At 54.5% G+C, this 15,064-nt stretch overlaps 1 protein-coding gene across 5 annotated transcripts in view; it reads right to left on the reverse strand.

Annotated features, from left to right (window-relative positions):
• Positions 1–15,064, reverse strand: part of GRK5 (G protein-coupled receptor kinase 5) — a 212,070-nt gene that overhangs the window by 17,400 nt on the left and 179,606 nt on the right. For 4 of the 5 annotated variants that reach the window (XM_077877441.1, XM_077877442.1, XM_077877444.1 and 1 more), the window contains 5 exons: positions 10,904–11,004; positions 9,056–9,148; positions 4,438–4,501; positions 3,399–3,539; positions 713–903 (listed from right to left, as the gene is read on the reverse strand). In XM_077877441.1, coding sequence (XP_077733567.1) covers positions 713–903; positions 3,399–3,539; positions 4,438–4,501; positions 9,056–9,148; positions 10,904–11,004 — 590 coding nt within the window. Of the gene's footprint in view, positions 1–712; positions 904–3,398; positions 3,540–4,437; positions 4,502–4,739; positions 4,762–9,055; positions 9,149–10,903; positions 11,005–15,064 lie in introns of those variants that run through there. The other variant, XM_077877445.1, reaches the window with a different exon arrangement.

Consider the following 15,064-nt stretch of genomic DNA (forward strand, 5'->3'; position numbering starts at 1 on the left):
AATTTTTTAAAAAGTCTTATACATATTCATCTATTTCAGAGCTGCATGCTGATCAACGACAGACTTTTAGGGGAAAAAAAAGACATAATAACATTCTGTGGGGGAGGGAGAGGGTGGAGAAGAGAATGACAGAGAATCCCTCACCTTCAAAGAATTTTCATGCATTTTTAAAATGGATAATGGTGGAAATCACTTTGCTACAGCAGATTCTACTGGATACCTTTAAAAAGTGATGTCACTGCTCGGTTTCAAAATATTACCCACTATGTTAACACATGAACTATTTCAGATGTTTCTGTAACGTAGAAGGGCACACAGGTTTTCAGATTTCCTTGAGGGGCAGTGAGACAAGTTTGTAGACCACTACCTGCGGAATCCATAAAGGCAGATGGAGTGGGATGGACCGAGGTCAGTTCTGCTGTCCCTGGTGGTGGTGACCCTACTAAGTCTTCCCAGGGCCCAGCTCACTGAGCTTCCTGCAGGCTGGGCTGGAAGGGACCGGTGGCCTTGGCCCGTCCTCATCAGTTCTGAGGGAACAGCACCTCAAATACTTGGCCCAAGTGGCTATCTCACTTACTTGGTCCAGGGTGAGTCTCTTTGGCAATGACCAGGCCCTGAATCCCAGGGCAGGGGTGTCCACTTGACTTAGGATGTGGAAGGTCAGCCCGCCTCTCAGACTCTGGTGGCAGGACCAGGCAGCGAGCCTGCTCACCTGTACACGGTGTTCTCCCGGTGGAGGTCTTCTAAGCCGCAGAGAATCTCTGCCGCGTAAAACAAGGCTCGCTCCTCGTCAAAGCCAGGGTTACCCATGTTGTAGATGTGGAACTTCAGGTCACCCCCGTTCATGATGGTCAGAACCAAGCAGAGCGCGTCCTTGGTCTCGTAGGCATAGGCCAGGTTGACCTGGGAGCACAAGACAGCACCATGGTGAGGGTCCGGCGACTGCCATCCACTACCACTCTTCTTCCTCAGAGTCCTTGAGGCTGGGAAGGGAGGGCTGGCGTGGGGTCCTCCACGGCTTCATGCTGCTGCCCTGCACCCAGACAGCCTCATGGCACCTCTGCCCACTGCCCATTGGCTGACGAAGGACTTGTACCTTCTGATACCTGGTTCTAGGTGAGGAGGCAAAGTGGGGAGAGCAGGCCAATATGCTGCCCTTTTAGGAAGCCTGTGTGTTTACATGTGCATGCTTCATTTGGTTAAGACTATGGGTTGCTTTGCTGGACAGTCCAGGAAAGCAGAGCCCAGAGGCCCTTCGGGCTGGGGTCTTATTACTGCAGGGATGCTGGGAGTGTGGTGCGGAGCTGGCCAGCAGGACTCTGTAAAGGAAACACAGTTTGGCAAAGACTGTCTCCTCTTGCATGCAGGACACGTCTGGTCAAAGGGACCATTAAGAGGGAGGACCTAGTTCCTTGTTGGTGGAGACCAGCTGCTCAGGATGGACAGAGGCCACGGGCTATGGGAGAGGCAGCAGGGCTGGGTCTGAGGCAAAGGCCACTGGGTGGTACTTGTCCTTCTCCACTTAGGAAGCCAGCCCAGATGAAATCTGCTCACCACGGAGCAGGCTGGGGACAAGCTGGCCATAAACTTGGATGCAAAGTCCAGGAACAAGGGGAGTTATTTCTGAGGAAAGCAAACAGAACGGGAGCTGAGCGCAAGGGCTCTGGGGACTGTGCTCAGTGCCAGCTGCCGAGCTGGCTCACCCTCTTGCACCTGCCCATGGTCACCAAGGAGGGGCTCCTGGAGGGCGCTGAGGGAACTCCCTGCCAGGGGCAGTGGACAGGGCACAGCTGAGGGTGGTCCATGCCCTGAAAGATGGGCCACCACATTTATCAGACACACAGCCCTTTCCTCTCAGGTAGCACCCGCCATCACCAGCCCGACAAGAGCCAGTACTGCCTCTTCATTAAATGATGAGGGTTCACTGGCAACATCCAGGCATGACCTATGGTCCTCCCTGAAGGGGGCTGACAGCTCAGAGGAAGGTTCTGGACTCAAAAAGGCCTATGGTTAAAATGATGGCTGGCGTTAGCTTCTAGCCCAGCCGCATCACACTCCCCAGGATGGGGCTGGTGGCTGGGGGCAGCCTGAGATGAGACCCAGAGGTGCACACCCCTGCCCCCTTGGAGGGTCACCTGATAAAACCACACCCTCTGGGTACTGATGAAAGTGCTAGGTTGATGGCATCTCTGGCTCTCACACACAGCTGGTGGGCGTTTAACCGGCACAATCTTCACAGAGAGCCTCTTGGGAACTGCTACCAAAGGGAAAATGCACACGCCCTCTGCCACCATAATTCCTCCACCAGAAATCCATCATCCTACGGACACATTCACGGAAATGCGCCAAAAGGATGGTCAAGGGTGGACACGGCAGCCTTGTTTGCAGTGGCTTAAAAACCAGAAATGATCTGTACCCATGGGGCTGGCTGCACAGATTATGGGTTATCTCCTTGCTGGACGGGGGCAGGGAAGGGTTCACAGCGTAAAAAAAAGAGGTACAGCTATAGGTGTGGCCACAGGAGAAGATTTACAATTTAAGGGGAAAGCCCTGCAGCCTAAGATGTCTGGTAGGACTCCACTGGTCAAAAATATTAAAGCCTCTGCATGAATCAGACCTGTTGGGACGGTTACCTGAAGAGGGAGGCTTTTATTCGTACTCTGTACCTCCCTGTGCTGTATGGGTTTCACCTTGTACAGGTGTTTGATAGTGACATGTGGCAGAGGGACTGATTGCTGATTGAACACCCGCGTCCTCTTCCATGTTTCCCTGCAGCTGGCTTAGCCCTGGCAGTGACTTGTTCTGGCCCATGGACTGTGGGCAGAGTGGGGGGCATCCCCATGGTGGAGGCAGTAAGGGTCCCTGGGCACATCCCCCAGCATATACTTTTAAGACTCCAGGTGAAGCACATGTAAGACGGAGAAGGGTGGTGGGATCTGGTTGGATTCCACGTGCGTGACAATGGTCTTTGTTGTGTCTGGCTACCTTGAATTGGAGGGTATTTTGTTACTGCAGCAGAGCCTGGGCGAGACATGGTAACACAATGAACCTCTCCAGGACACTGACTCTCAGGTCTCCCCGTGGTGAAACCAGCCTATGGGGATCTGTGGAAACAAAGCTCCTTGGCTGGGCCCAGAGTGGGTGCTTCCATCCACTGGGGAGTTTGCAAGGTGCTCCTAGAGAACAGAGGCCTTGGTCCCACACAGAGGGGAGCCAGCCTAGTTTGAGGGATGGATGGAAAGCCCAGCTGCCTTTCTGCTGCTTAATCCTCTCACTGCGCTCCACTTCCCTGGGGGATGGGGACCCGGCACACTGGACGACCACCCCTTTCCCGAGGGACGGAAGCCCTGCTCACCAGGACCAGGAGGGTGGCCCGTCATTGGGCCCTGGCCACTCACCACAAACTGGCTGTTGACCTTCTCCAGGATCTGCTTCTCGTTAAGTGCCATGGATTCCCCTTTCCTCTTTTTGATCCTCTTCTTCTCCAAGCGTTTGCAGGCATACATTTTCCCCGTGGCTCGAACCTGGCAGGCACAGACCTGAGGTGCAAGAGAGAGGCCAAAGGTACGGAACAGGTGAAGGGCTGCCCAGGGTCCTCTGAGGCCAGGATGCTGGGAACCAATGTGCCAGAGCCTGGCCCAAGGGTGCTTCCAGTCCCGGGACCGGAGGAAGCCTGGACTCAGACCACTGCTGCCCCGGACCCTGCCTTCAAGAGCTGACCTCAGTGCCCCTTGCTTCTGTCCCTCTTCCCTTAGGTCTTTCCTAGCTTTTCAAGATATGTGACCAACTACGCCGAGATTAGATGACCAGCGGAGGGCTAAAGTGCTGGCCTTCTCTCAGAGGCAACTAGAGTTTCTCCATCCCCAGCTTCCACCCAGATGCAGCCGTTGCTAACTGGGGACTTCCAAACACCAGCTGCTGGTAAGAGAGGTTTGTTTTCGTGTCAGACCCCCAACAGCCCTGACTTTATCATTCAGCAGAATGGGAGCCAGGGCATGTGGGTTCTCGTCTTTTCGCTGCCACCTCTTTTCAGTTGTGTGACCTTGGCTGGGTCATTCCAACCCTCAGCTTTCTTCCTCCCTAAAATGGGAATAACAAGGCTTGCCTCGCAGACCGGGAAGATCAGATAAAGGACAGCAGCACATGTTAACGGCATCATGTGGCCAAAAGATGCTTGGGCCCCTCGTGCCCTCCACCTCCCTCCAAAGATAGCCAAGAACACCCGTTTCTCCCCTCCTGATGCAAACCCGGACTGAGGCTGGCTCCAGGAGCACCTCCATCCCACCAGCCTCCTTTCCCACCTGAGCGGAGCCTCTCCCAGGCCCCACGCCTCACCCTCCCTCTCCGCCAGGGGGCGCAGGGTGCCCGAGGCGCACAGAAGGGACCGAGACCGTGGGAGTACAGAATTCCCACCTGAAGACACGGATGTTCACTCACCTCCCCAAAGCCCCCTTTGCCTAGTACTCGGTACTGCCTGAAAGTGTTTTTGGTTACCGGTTGCCTGGAAAAAAACAAGAATCCAACATTGGTCTCATGGTGTTGACATGCAGACTCCGCACGAAACAGACAGCAGCACAGCATGCCCTCCAAACCAAGCCTGGGACCCTCAAGGACTTGCCCTGGGGCTGGGTGTTCAAATCCCCGGCCACCCGCGCTCGGCCCTTTGCAGCTTGGGACACGAGCAGTCCCCTGGCTGGCTGGCTTGGAGGGAAGAGCAGGGGACTGAAGCTGTCACGCACCTTCTCTCCCAGATGGAAGTCAGGTGTCGAAGCTTAGGAAGAAGCCGCGCCCTCTGCAGGGAGAAGGGAGGGGCCCGGGAGCCTCGGGTTCGGTGTCCCAGGGAGGACGCAGCACCCCTCCCGCACCTGCACCTCTGGTCGGCCCGCCCACCTCCGTCCCTAGGGAGAAAGGCTGCCAGCCATCCTTTACCAGGCACCCCCGCCCTTCCACCACCCAGGGCCCCGTTAGCACCCCCCCCCCCCCACTCCCCGGCTCCACAACACTAGGAGATCCCGTCTGCCCAAAGCGGTATTTACGAAGTAACCATTGCTTTGTATCTCCCGGCCTCCCATTTTAATTAGCTAAAGCCGCTTATAATGTCTAATCAGACAGATCCTCTGATCATGAGGCAAGGGTGGGACTTCCCGGAGTAAATAAACAAACAGTCATCTAAAATTGCCTCGAGGAACTCCACGGTGCAGACAGCTTGGGCTTTTTCATCACAGGCCTGTTTGGTTAAAAATGATCCGCTTCCCTCACCCCCCAGCTTCTTTGAGGTGTAACTGAGTGGTATCCAGCGTGACGCTTTGCTACACGTCCACACCGGGAAATGATCGCCACAACCAAGCTAACTCTCTATCACCTCCCGTCGTTATTAGCATTTTGCCTCTTGCCCTCTCTCTTCCCGGTAAGAACACTTAAGATCTACCCTCTTGGCCAACTGCAAGCATGCGACACGGTACTGTGAACTAGTCCCATCAATCACTACGTCAGCTCTCCAGACCTTATTTATCTTGCAGAACCCACTGGAACCTTACATCCCTTGACCTGCCTCTCCTTACATCCTCCACCCCTCCAGCCCCTGGCAGCTGCCCATCCACTCTCTGCTCCTATGACTGGGACATTATCTTAGAGTCCCTGTCTAAGTCAGATCATGCAGTCTGTCTGTGTCTGGCTTATTTCACTTAGCATAGACGTCCTCCAGGTTCCTCCGTGTTATCACAAACGGCAGGATTTCCTGCCTTTTTAAGGCTGAATAATATTCCATTGTGTGTACCTCCCACACTCGTTGCAGCATTAGTCACAAGGGCTAAGAGATGGAGACACCTAAGTGTCCTGGGACCATGAATGGATAAACAACAATCCGCTTTTAGGATGTCACACGTAGCTCTTGGACCTCCAGGACTCTTTCTGAGCATCCCCCACCCCACCCCAGAGGCCTGACCAGGGCCCACACTGGAGTGTGACTGAACTGGCCCACGTACTCGGGGCAGCTGGAGAAAGACCAGTGAGTCTCTGGTCACCCCGCAACTCCTGAATGAACCTTCTGTCGCAACCTTTCTTGCTGCTTTGCTGCTGGGTCCTCTCTCAGGACAGCCCCGAACACCCCCCGCCCCCAGCCCGGGCTCTCTCCAGCTTGCCCATCTCTGGAGTTCACGTGCCCGGACTCACTCTGTCTCTGTTTCTTCAGGAGGGGGGCCCGGCTCCCTGATTATCTCCCCGCTGGGAGCACAGGGCCACCCTCCGCAGGACTCTCCACGGCCCCGTGTCCTGCACACGAGCGGCTGGGCTGCAGCGAAGCCTGCCGTGCGGCTGCCTCCGCCGTGCGGCCCCGGGAAGCGTTTCTACAGCTGCCCTCGAAACCACATGAAGGCGCCCGGGCCTAACAGTTTACGATACATGGAGAACAAACAGCCGGTCGGCATTACCACAGAGCTCCTCTGCTAGGGGAAATGAGGGTAATACAGTCTCCGAGGAATTTCTCGGTTAACCTTGGGAGGGAGAAAATCCCTTTAATATTTCAACAGTACAGCACGAACAGGCCATGATCTTGTTAGCAAGGGGAAAAAAAAGGAAAGGAAAGGAAAGGAAAGGGAGGAAGCGGGGTGCTGTCAGTTATTTAGGGGCATTTCTAGGCCAGGGTCCTGCCCTAGTGGCTTCCACACTTAATGCCCACGAAAGGGCCTAACTTCTTCGCAGTCAACACATGGATTTAAAAAGGCTGTTTCTCCATTTCAAGTGTTCAGTACAGACAAGTAAGATCAAAACCAGTGGCCACAGCTAAGGATTCTACGAGAACAGAGTGCTGGGTGGAATAAAGGTGAAGGACTTGATCGAAGGACCTTGGGTCCGGGTTCTGGCCTTGCCAGGTCCTTGCTGTGTGGCCCAGGGCCGATCCATCAACCTCTCTGAGCCTTCAATAAAACATATCTTCCGTAAAAGGATATTGAAAGGCATTTGCATCCCAAGGCTCTTTGTAAGCTGCTGTGTGTCAGATGTCACTATTAGAATTCTAAGAATAAAGGACACATCCCCTCTGGGGGTCTTTATGCTAACAGTCCCCATTGCCTGAAGCGCCTGGCCCAAGCACTAAAGTAATTCTCACACGGTAAGCCTTGGTTGGTGGGACTGTCCCCATTGTGCAGGTGAGCATGCTTAGGCTCAGAGGGGGAATGAGTTGCCCAAGGTCATGATGGTAAGTGATGGCCCTGGAGCTGGCAATCCCAGGCTGCCCGCTGCAGAGCTCACATGGAGGGTCTCAACCCCAGGAAGGTGGGCATGGATCAGGTTGTGTGGCACACAGCCCAGGGCTCTGGGGCAGTGCGGGAGGGTGGTGATGAATACGTCCCCACCAGACTGTCTGTCCTGTGATCACCAGAAACACGGGGGCCAGCCGTTCCTTCCCATACCAGACGCTTAAGGGCGACGCCGATGATCTCACTGACAGCCACAACTGGATCCAGCACTGGACTTCCTGGGGCCAGATGGCTGACCTTTCTTGAGCACTTGCCTTATTATACGCATGTACTACACTTACCTCACCTCGTCCACACCCAAGCCCTACAGAGGCAGGCACTATTATTATTCCCATCTCGCAGATAAGTTAACTGAGGTAAGGAGGGGTGAGCAGCCCTTCCCGAGGTCCCTCTGGAGAAGGCAGAGGTGGGACTCAGACCCAGGCTGTGGACGGGCTCCAGGGCCCTGAGTGGGATGTCTGCACTGACCCCTCACTTCTCTGGCTCTCCCAGAGCCATGACGTACATGAGTGAGGTGGCTAGTGGTGGCCAGTGACCACAGAGAAGACGGTCTCCTGCTCAACTGTCATTCCCACCAGTGGGAGTGGAGAGAAATGTCTCCCTAGTGGTACAGAGCAGGGTGTTCTCCTCTGGGCCTCCTGACATGGCCAGGGAAGGGTCATGGATGGGGCTTTTAGGGCGTCCCCGTCCTGTAGCTTCCTAAGCATCTGCAGGGCACCAGGCCAGCAAAAGTGGTGACAGGGAGAAGCAAGGTGGCTCCTTGCTTTGCCCAGAGGGCGCCCAGATGCCTGAGAGTGCCAGGCCTCAGACACAGGGAAGAGGATGCTCCTGCCCTTGTCTAGCAGCTGAGCCCAACGTGGATTTAACGCAGGCATTCCCCTTGTCTGCAAATCCTGGAACGGTGTGGCGAGCAGAGCCTGGTGCTGGGGGTCCTGGACCAGGGGTCCCCTAGGCTACACTGCTGGCCTGCTGTGTGACCAGGCAAGCCACCATGGCTCTCCTTCCTCATCTGTCACACGGAGGCTGTATCTGTCAGGCCAAGTCACTGCCGTGTCTGAGAGCACTTGGCAGAGAAAAGGTAGCAAAGCATGAAGCGATGCTCAGTTTTACCCAGTATTGGAGATGAAAAGATAAAGAAGAAGGAAACCCTGCTGCTCACACACTGGACAGGAAAACACAAGAACGGTGTCGATGAGGCTGAGGGGAAGCAGACACTGGGGCACTGCCAGGAGTGGAAATGGGGGACAGCTGTTTGGGAGGGCAACTTAGTGGTGCCTCACTGTTTAAAACCGGTGCTTTCTGATCCAGAAATTCCGCTGCTAGGGATTTCTATGGATGTACTTGAGAAAGTACGTGAAGATATATGTACAAAGCTATTAGTTATTTAACTAAGATTGTACACAAAATTGAGAGCAACCTCCACGTCCATCAACAGGGGATTGAGCTAAATCAGGGATTTGCAACTCATTCAAAGAATATGACAGTTCTTTATTTGCTGGCAGAGGGGGAATGTGGTTCACAAAAGCAGTGAACCAAAAAAAGCAAGAGTAAGTAATATGTATTTATGAGTTATGTGAACCTGCATATACACATATATATGTATAAGCACAGAGCATTTCTAGAAGAATAGCCAAGAACTTAATCAATAGGAGCAGGGTGGCTAATTTTATGTGAACCATGGACCCATGGAGGTAACTGATTTTTATGAGTACTCAGGTGGCAAACCTGTACCCCCTCCCCCTGCCACATACACACATTGGTACACACCTGTAGGTGGGCTGTGCCAGGGGAGCACTCACCTTTCCAACCACTTCCACTGGAGAAAGCGATCAAAATACATACTGTCCAGATACTCATGGAAGGGCTCTCCCTTCAGGTAGTCGTGGACAGACCTGGCTCAGAAGGAACAAACAAACATTTTAAAATCCTGATCTTAAGAGCAGAGCCATATGTATATATCCAGCAGGTTTACCACTGGCCTCAGAAACCCATCATCCTTCCGAAGTGACTGGCTGATTGTGTGAGCGCTTACTGGGTACCTGCATGGCTCTAGGCCTGGGGTAGAGCTGTGAGCATGAGGTTGGTGGTGTGATATGGGACAACCGGTAAGTAACAAACATCGGATAAATGCCTGCAGAACCATGTTATCATGAGTGAGGGTTAAATGAGGTCTCTGGGGGGACTTAGGTCTCTCTCTCTCTCTCTCTCTTTCTCAAGAAAGTACTCTTGAGATGCAGTGAAGACAGAAGAATACTTAACTGGGTACAGGGGTATGTATGTGGGGGGTGGGCAGAGCAGGGAAGTAGCCCCTGAGCAACCAGGCTCTGGATTGGGTCCAGGACCAGTGAAGCCACTAGGAGATTCCTATCCCCACAGCAGAATTCATGTGTCACCTGCTGTGGGCCAGGCCCGCAGGGTTCTGAACCTGGCTATAGGCAGGGATGGGTTCCTTCCGTTTAAAAAGTGGCGATGCTGACCAATATGGCCCAGGCACTCGGGACCTGTGGATGGGGGGTGGGGAGAGGGAGTGGCATGTACAGTGGAAGCATGTTGGACGCTGTGTCCTGCCAAACATGAGAGCCAGGACCAGTGCCAGGATGTCTACTCCCTCAGAGTCAGTGATAGCCCAGGGGCCTAACCTGCTGTCAGATCTGAACCTCAGCCAGCTCTAAGAGGACAGCAACCAGGTTTGTTTCTGCTTTGGGCGGGGGGGTGGGGGGGGTGGGAGGGGGGGAGGCGTGTCTCTCCCTGGCACCTAGCAGGGCTTGGCCCCAAGTTGGTCCGCTCTAAACATCTGTTCTCGTCATGGGGCTCCCAGCTCTTCCCACAGGGCACAGGGGCACTGGTTTTCACGTATTCCCCGCCTGGCTGTTAAGCTCCATGAAAGCCGAGACTGTGTTCTTGCTCACTGTGGTACCCTCCAGCACCTACCACTGTGCCAGGCACACAGCAGGTGCCCAGCTGTCTGTGGTGCAGAGGCTGAACAAGGGCACACAGCAAGCCCCAGACTCATCCAGCCGTGTGGGGCAATCAGGTTCTAAAAGGTTTTTGTGTGCATGCATCCGTCAGCTTACGGGGAATGGTACCTGTGCGGGCACATGCACTTGTGTGTGCCTAGTGGCTCACGCCTTCACAGTATATGTTCGAGGGACAGGTGGGGGCTTAACTGGTGTCCAGCCAGCAGCACATCCACCAACTGGTCTCATATTCCATTAGGATCACTGTACGGCCTGCAGACAAGGCAATGGGATGTGGCTGAGAGGCAGCCCCGCAGCCCCCTTCCTGCAGCAGTGCTACTCGTCTCTGGCTGGTGGCAGCAGTGGGAGCTGGGGGCCTGGGAAGGGCTCCCAAACCACCCAGACAGGGTCAAGTTTTTGCACATTCCTCTGTCTCAACAGCCTGGAGAGCCACTTGCTTTCAACACCCTTTGAGGCAGATGTTTTCTTTGGACTTGGCACTTTGGTATCTTTTCCCTTCCTAAGAAGTATACAAACAGCTGGGTGGCTTGGCTGGGGCCCCCGGGCACGGAAGACCTGCCCTGGTGCCCGGCGCTCCAGGTGGAGGGCAGGGGCAGCCTCTCTCCGGAGCCTCTGTGGCTGCGGAGGGGAAGGGCCTGAGGCCGGGCCCGGACAGGGAGGAGCACTTACTGCGCACAGGCAGAGAAGAGTTCCTTGGAGGGCCTCTGCAGGAGCTTCTTCTCCGTCTGGGAGACCAGGTCCTGGCCAACCTGGGCAACGAAAACGGGGGACTGGAAGAATAGAAGAGGACTGTCAGTGGGGGGCCGATGTGGGGCACCACCTCTCCCTCCTGCCCCCTCCAGGCCCTGGGCCCCAGGCCGCGTTCAGAGGTGCGCAGAGGTGGCTGAGCCAGAAGGCAGCAAACAAGACCAGACTTAGGGCTGCATTTCTGGCTTGGCCATATCCAGTCTATGCGACCTCATGGAGGTCACTTGGTTCTTCTAAGCCTTGCTGCCCTCATCTGCAGCACTGAGAACCATGTCACTGTGTCCTGGGCTTGTGGTCAGGCCCAAACAAGATGAGTGCATGGAGCTGCACAATGTGGACTGGTTGGTCAGCCAGCCCCCCGGGGAGCCTGCAGATGCCCCTTCCCCGTGCTTGGCCTGTCTGCTCAGAGGGCAAGGAGAACACCTGCCTAGCCTCCAGGTCTTGCACGAAAGGGTCTGGAAGGGGCAGAAGGGCCAGCAAAAGGACAGCTCAGCAGCAAGGAAGGGGTGCTCAGTGGGCACAGCTTTCACTGACAGATGGGATCGAGGCCCAGATCTGCTACTTGCAGCTGTGGCACCTTCGTCTGGACTCAGCCCCCTGTTACCAGGAAGATATTCAGGAATAACAGTCTCTCCCAGAGAGCATCAGTGAAACCTTTGGGTCAGGCATGTGGCCCAGACCGTGGCACTTGGTAGAGGCGTGCAGTGAACATCATTACTGTCATTTCTTTCTTTATTGCGAAGCTGCGGCGTGGGTGTTTCAAGCTTGAAAGGACGGTTCAGAGAGTTTCTGAGTCCTGCCCAGGAGCAGCACCTCTCGGAAGGCCACCTCTAGGAAGGTGCTGGGACCCCCAGAAGCCAGCTCACCTGCCCCCTTCCTCCGATCATTCACCCTCCACCACCAGCTGGGCCACCAGGTGGGTTTTTAATAAATTACAGGGCTGAGTACATTGCCAGCAGTGGGCTCAGAGAGATGGGATGTAGATGTATCATTCTCCTCCAAAGATGCTGAAATCTGAAAGGCTTGCTTTTTTTCCTTTCAGCTACTGAGATGGGACTATGGAGCGGATTTCCCTGCTAAGCCCACTGGGTGTCGTCTGTGGTGGTGGCGGGGGCACCTGCAGCAGCAGGACCCCAGTGAATGAAATCGGTGGCTCACTTTCTATTCATCATGGTTCTGAAAGCCTGAGCGTTCCTGAGTTCCTTCCTTCTTTCTTCTCTTAGGCTCTGTCCCCCCTGGATTGGGCCTCAGGGGCAGCCAGGGTGAAGGTAAATGCCACTGGCTCACCCAATTATGCCACACAACAGGCTTGTTGACTATCACCAACCCTAGGTGGTGGTGGCTCCCTTCCACCCTCTGTGCCTCCCTCCACATACTAAAAACCTTGATGAGAGAGCAAGAGAAGAGCAACCTGTGGAGCACCGACTTCTGAGCAACTGACCCTCCTTTTGTAGAGATACTTGACGTTGCAGAAGAAGCCCCAGACCAAGAAACTGGAGCCCCCGAGCACTGATCCACCCTCTGGGGCCATTGGGTGCCTCCATCTCCCCCTCTGTTACACAAAGAAGCTTCTGCAGAGATGCCCTGCAGATCCTCCCAGAACTGATGGTTGGGGGCTTTGCTTCTAAGACTTGGGGGACTTTCTTAGGAATTCTGACAGCTGAATCTCTTGGAGATCAGTGACTCTGGACTACTTTAGAGCAACCTAATACTAGAACAAACCTGGCCGTGGGCAAATTTGCTTCACGAGAGCGGACGGCCACGCTACCTTGGTTTGAAGGGCCCAGTGCCTGGCCCAGAACTGCTGCCCACCGTACGTATGTTAAGGAGTGACATGAGACAATGTGTTGAGCCAGGATGTGACTTGAATCTGGGAGGAGTCAGCAAAGACCAAACAGAGATGCTGGGTGGGGAGGTTGTGGGAAGAAATCCCCACTTCTCGGACCTCAGAAGAGGCACCTGGGTTGCTCACCTGTATGCACTCAGTTGCACGACTGTTTTGTCATCAGACTCCACCCACCCAAAGTGGGCCAAACCTGGTGCTAGGCACATCGAGGGGGTGTTAAAGGTGAAGCCCATGTGGCCTGACTCCCAAGCACTTTTTCTCCAGTAAGACAGGAAGTACAGAAATCAGGTAACATCCTAATGGGAAGTTCTCTGGCCGCTCGAGGCTATATGTGGTGATGTATGAAAGGGGCCCACTGAAACTCGGTGGCTCTCAAAACCCCCTGCCCCTTTTTTTTGTAACCAGCAAACTTTTTTCCTCCTCCAAATGGAATTTATCTATAGACTATTTAAAACCAATGGGTAGCACTAATTTGCCTCTGCTGAAGGCCAACTATGGTCAGGCATTGTGAGAAATATTTTATATGCATCATTTCATCTAATCTTCATCATGGCTCCACAAGGTAAATACTATTATAATGCTCATCTCACAGATGAGGAAACAAGTCCAGAAAGGTTCAGTCATTTGTCCGAGGTCACCCAGCCAGTAAGGGGATGTGAACACAGGTGGGGTGGGTGGGTCTGGAGGGAGTCTGGTTGAAGGTGGTGGGGTGTCTGGGCCACCTGTGCCCTTCTCACGCACTCCCTGTCTCCCAGGAGCCCCTCTGCCCCCAGGGTGAGCAGGGCAAGGTGCATCCCTCCAGCGGAGGCAGGAAGAACTGAAATGAAAGATGAAGCCGTTCAGGGCAATGAGCCTGATTCAGAGAAGGAAATCATTACAGGGCGGGGTCACCAGGGAAAGACCCTGGAGGACAGAGTCAGAGGCAAAGCAGAATTTGGGCTCAGACCTCCAGCCCTCCCGGGCCTTCCCACGGAGGACCATACTCTGCTTCCTCCTCAGGGGATGGGAGGGGCTGCCCAGGGTCTAGACAGGATCCAGCTATGTGCAGGGAGTCACACCACTCTCATTCTCTGGGGTGGGTTGGTGGGAGGGCTCTGGGGATGCTGCCCACGGTCAAAGCCCTAATAGGAGTTAATGAGTGGGTAATAGTGCGTTTGGTTTGACGACCATGGGTTTAAGCTCAGTCTCTGGCTCAACATGAAGAGATTAAGCGTTTCCAACCAAACCCCCTTTCAAGTGACTCCAGAGAGTAACGCCTCTGCCAGTACGGGAATAAGAAGCTGTTGGCCAGTTTAAGCTGGGAACTGAAACCCAAACTTGCCAGGAGGGTGAGAGGAACAACTGTCCAGGGGACGTTTGCAACTTGCATCAATGGAATTGGAAGGTATTGATCCTTTCCCTCGGGTTCAGAGAAGTCAGCTTCCAAGGGAGACCAATGAGGAAGGCTCTTCCTAGCCTGGGTGCGAGGTCTAATACATCGTGGAAGATAGTGTCCCCCGACACTGAGAGCCCTCTGGGCTCCGCACAACCACAGCCTGCTGCAATCCATCCCCTGCGGCTGGAAGGCAAAATTCCATGGTTTCAGATCTCATTCCAGGAAGCGAATCCCTTCTGGTCCCAGGAGGCCTGTGAGGTGGGCCAGGGAAAGGAGGGCTGTATCCTTGGGGCCAGGTGGGCTCTGGACAGGAGTGTCACCCCCACCGCAAGAAGGCTGAGGAGAGCCAGGAGAACTGTGGTTAGCACTGTGGCTCTTTCTAGCAGGAGCTGTCCCTCTGGGGTGAAGCAGAGGGTCAGGGTGGGGAGAAGGCTGGGGACCATCCTCCGTGTTAAAGACATCTCCCTAATTTCTAATCAAACAAAAAATGCCCCTATAGGCCCTTAGATATTGGCAGGGCTGAAAGCGGCCAGGAGAACAGGTCTCGGTGGAGGTCTCTGCTACAAATTCCCCTGGGGCCTGGGACCCTCTCAGGCCAGCAGTACTTTGAAGTGACACTTTATTTCTTTGGTCACCAGATGATCTCCTCAAGTAGTTCCAGACAGCAGGCCTTGACTTTTAATACCACAGTGTGAATTTAGGCACCATGTTTCCCTTGAAATATGTGGAATTAGCTCTCGGTGGGACCGAGAGGAGGGACCAAGTTTCTGTGCTGGAGGCCCCGCCATGAATACGTGGCCTCCTGATGGTCTGGGGCACGGAAGCTAACCAGCTGGCCAACCTCGATGTGCTCATATGCCCA

This window comes from Canis aureus, chromosome 29 (genome assembly GCF_053574225.1).
Source record: "Canis aureus isolate CA01 chromosome 29, VMU_Caureus_v.1.0, whole genome shotgun sequence".
Classification (NCBI taxonomy): domain Eukaryota; kingdom Metazoa; phylum Chordata; class Mammalia; order Carnivora; family Canidae; genus Canis; species Canis aureus.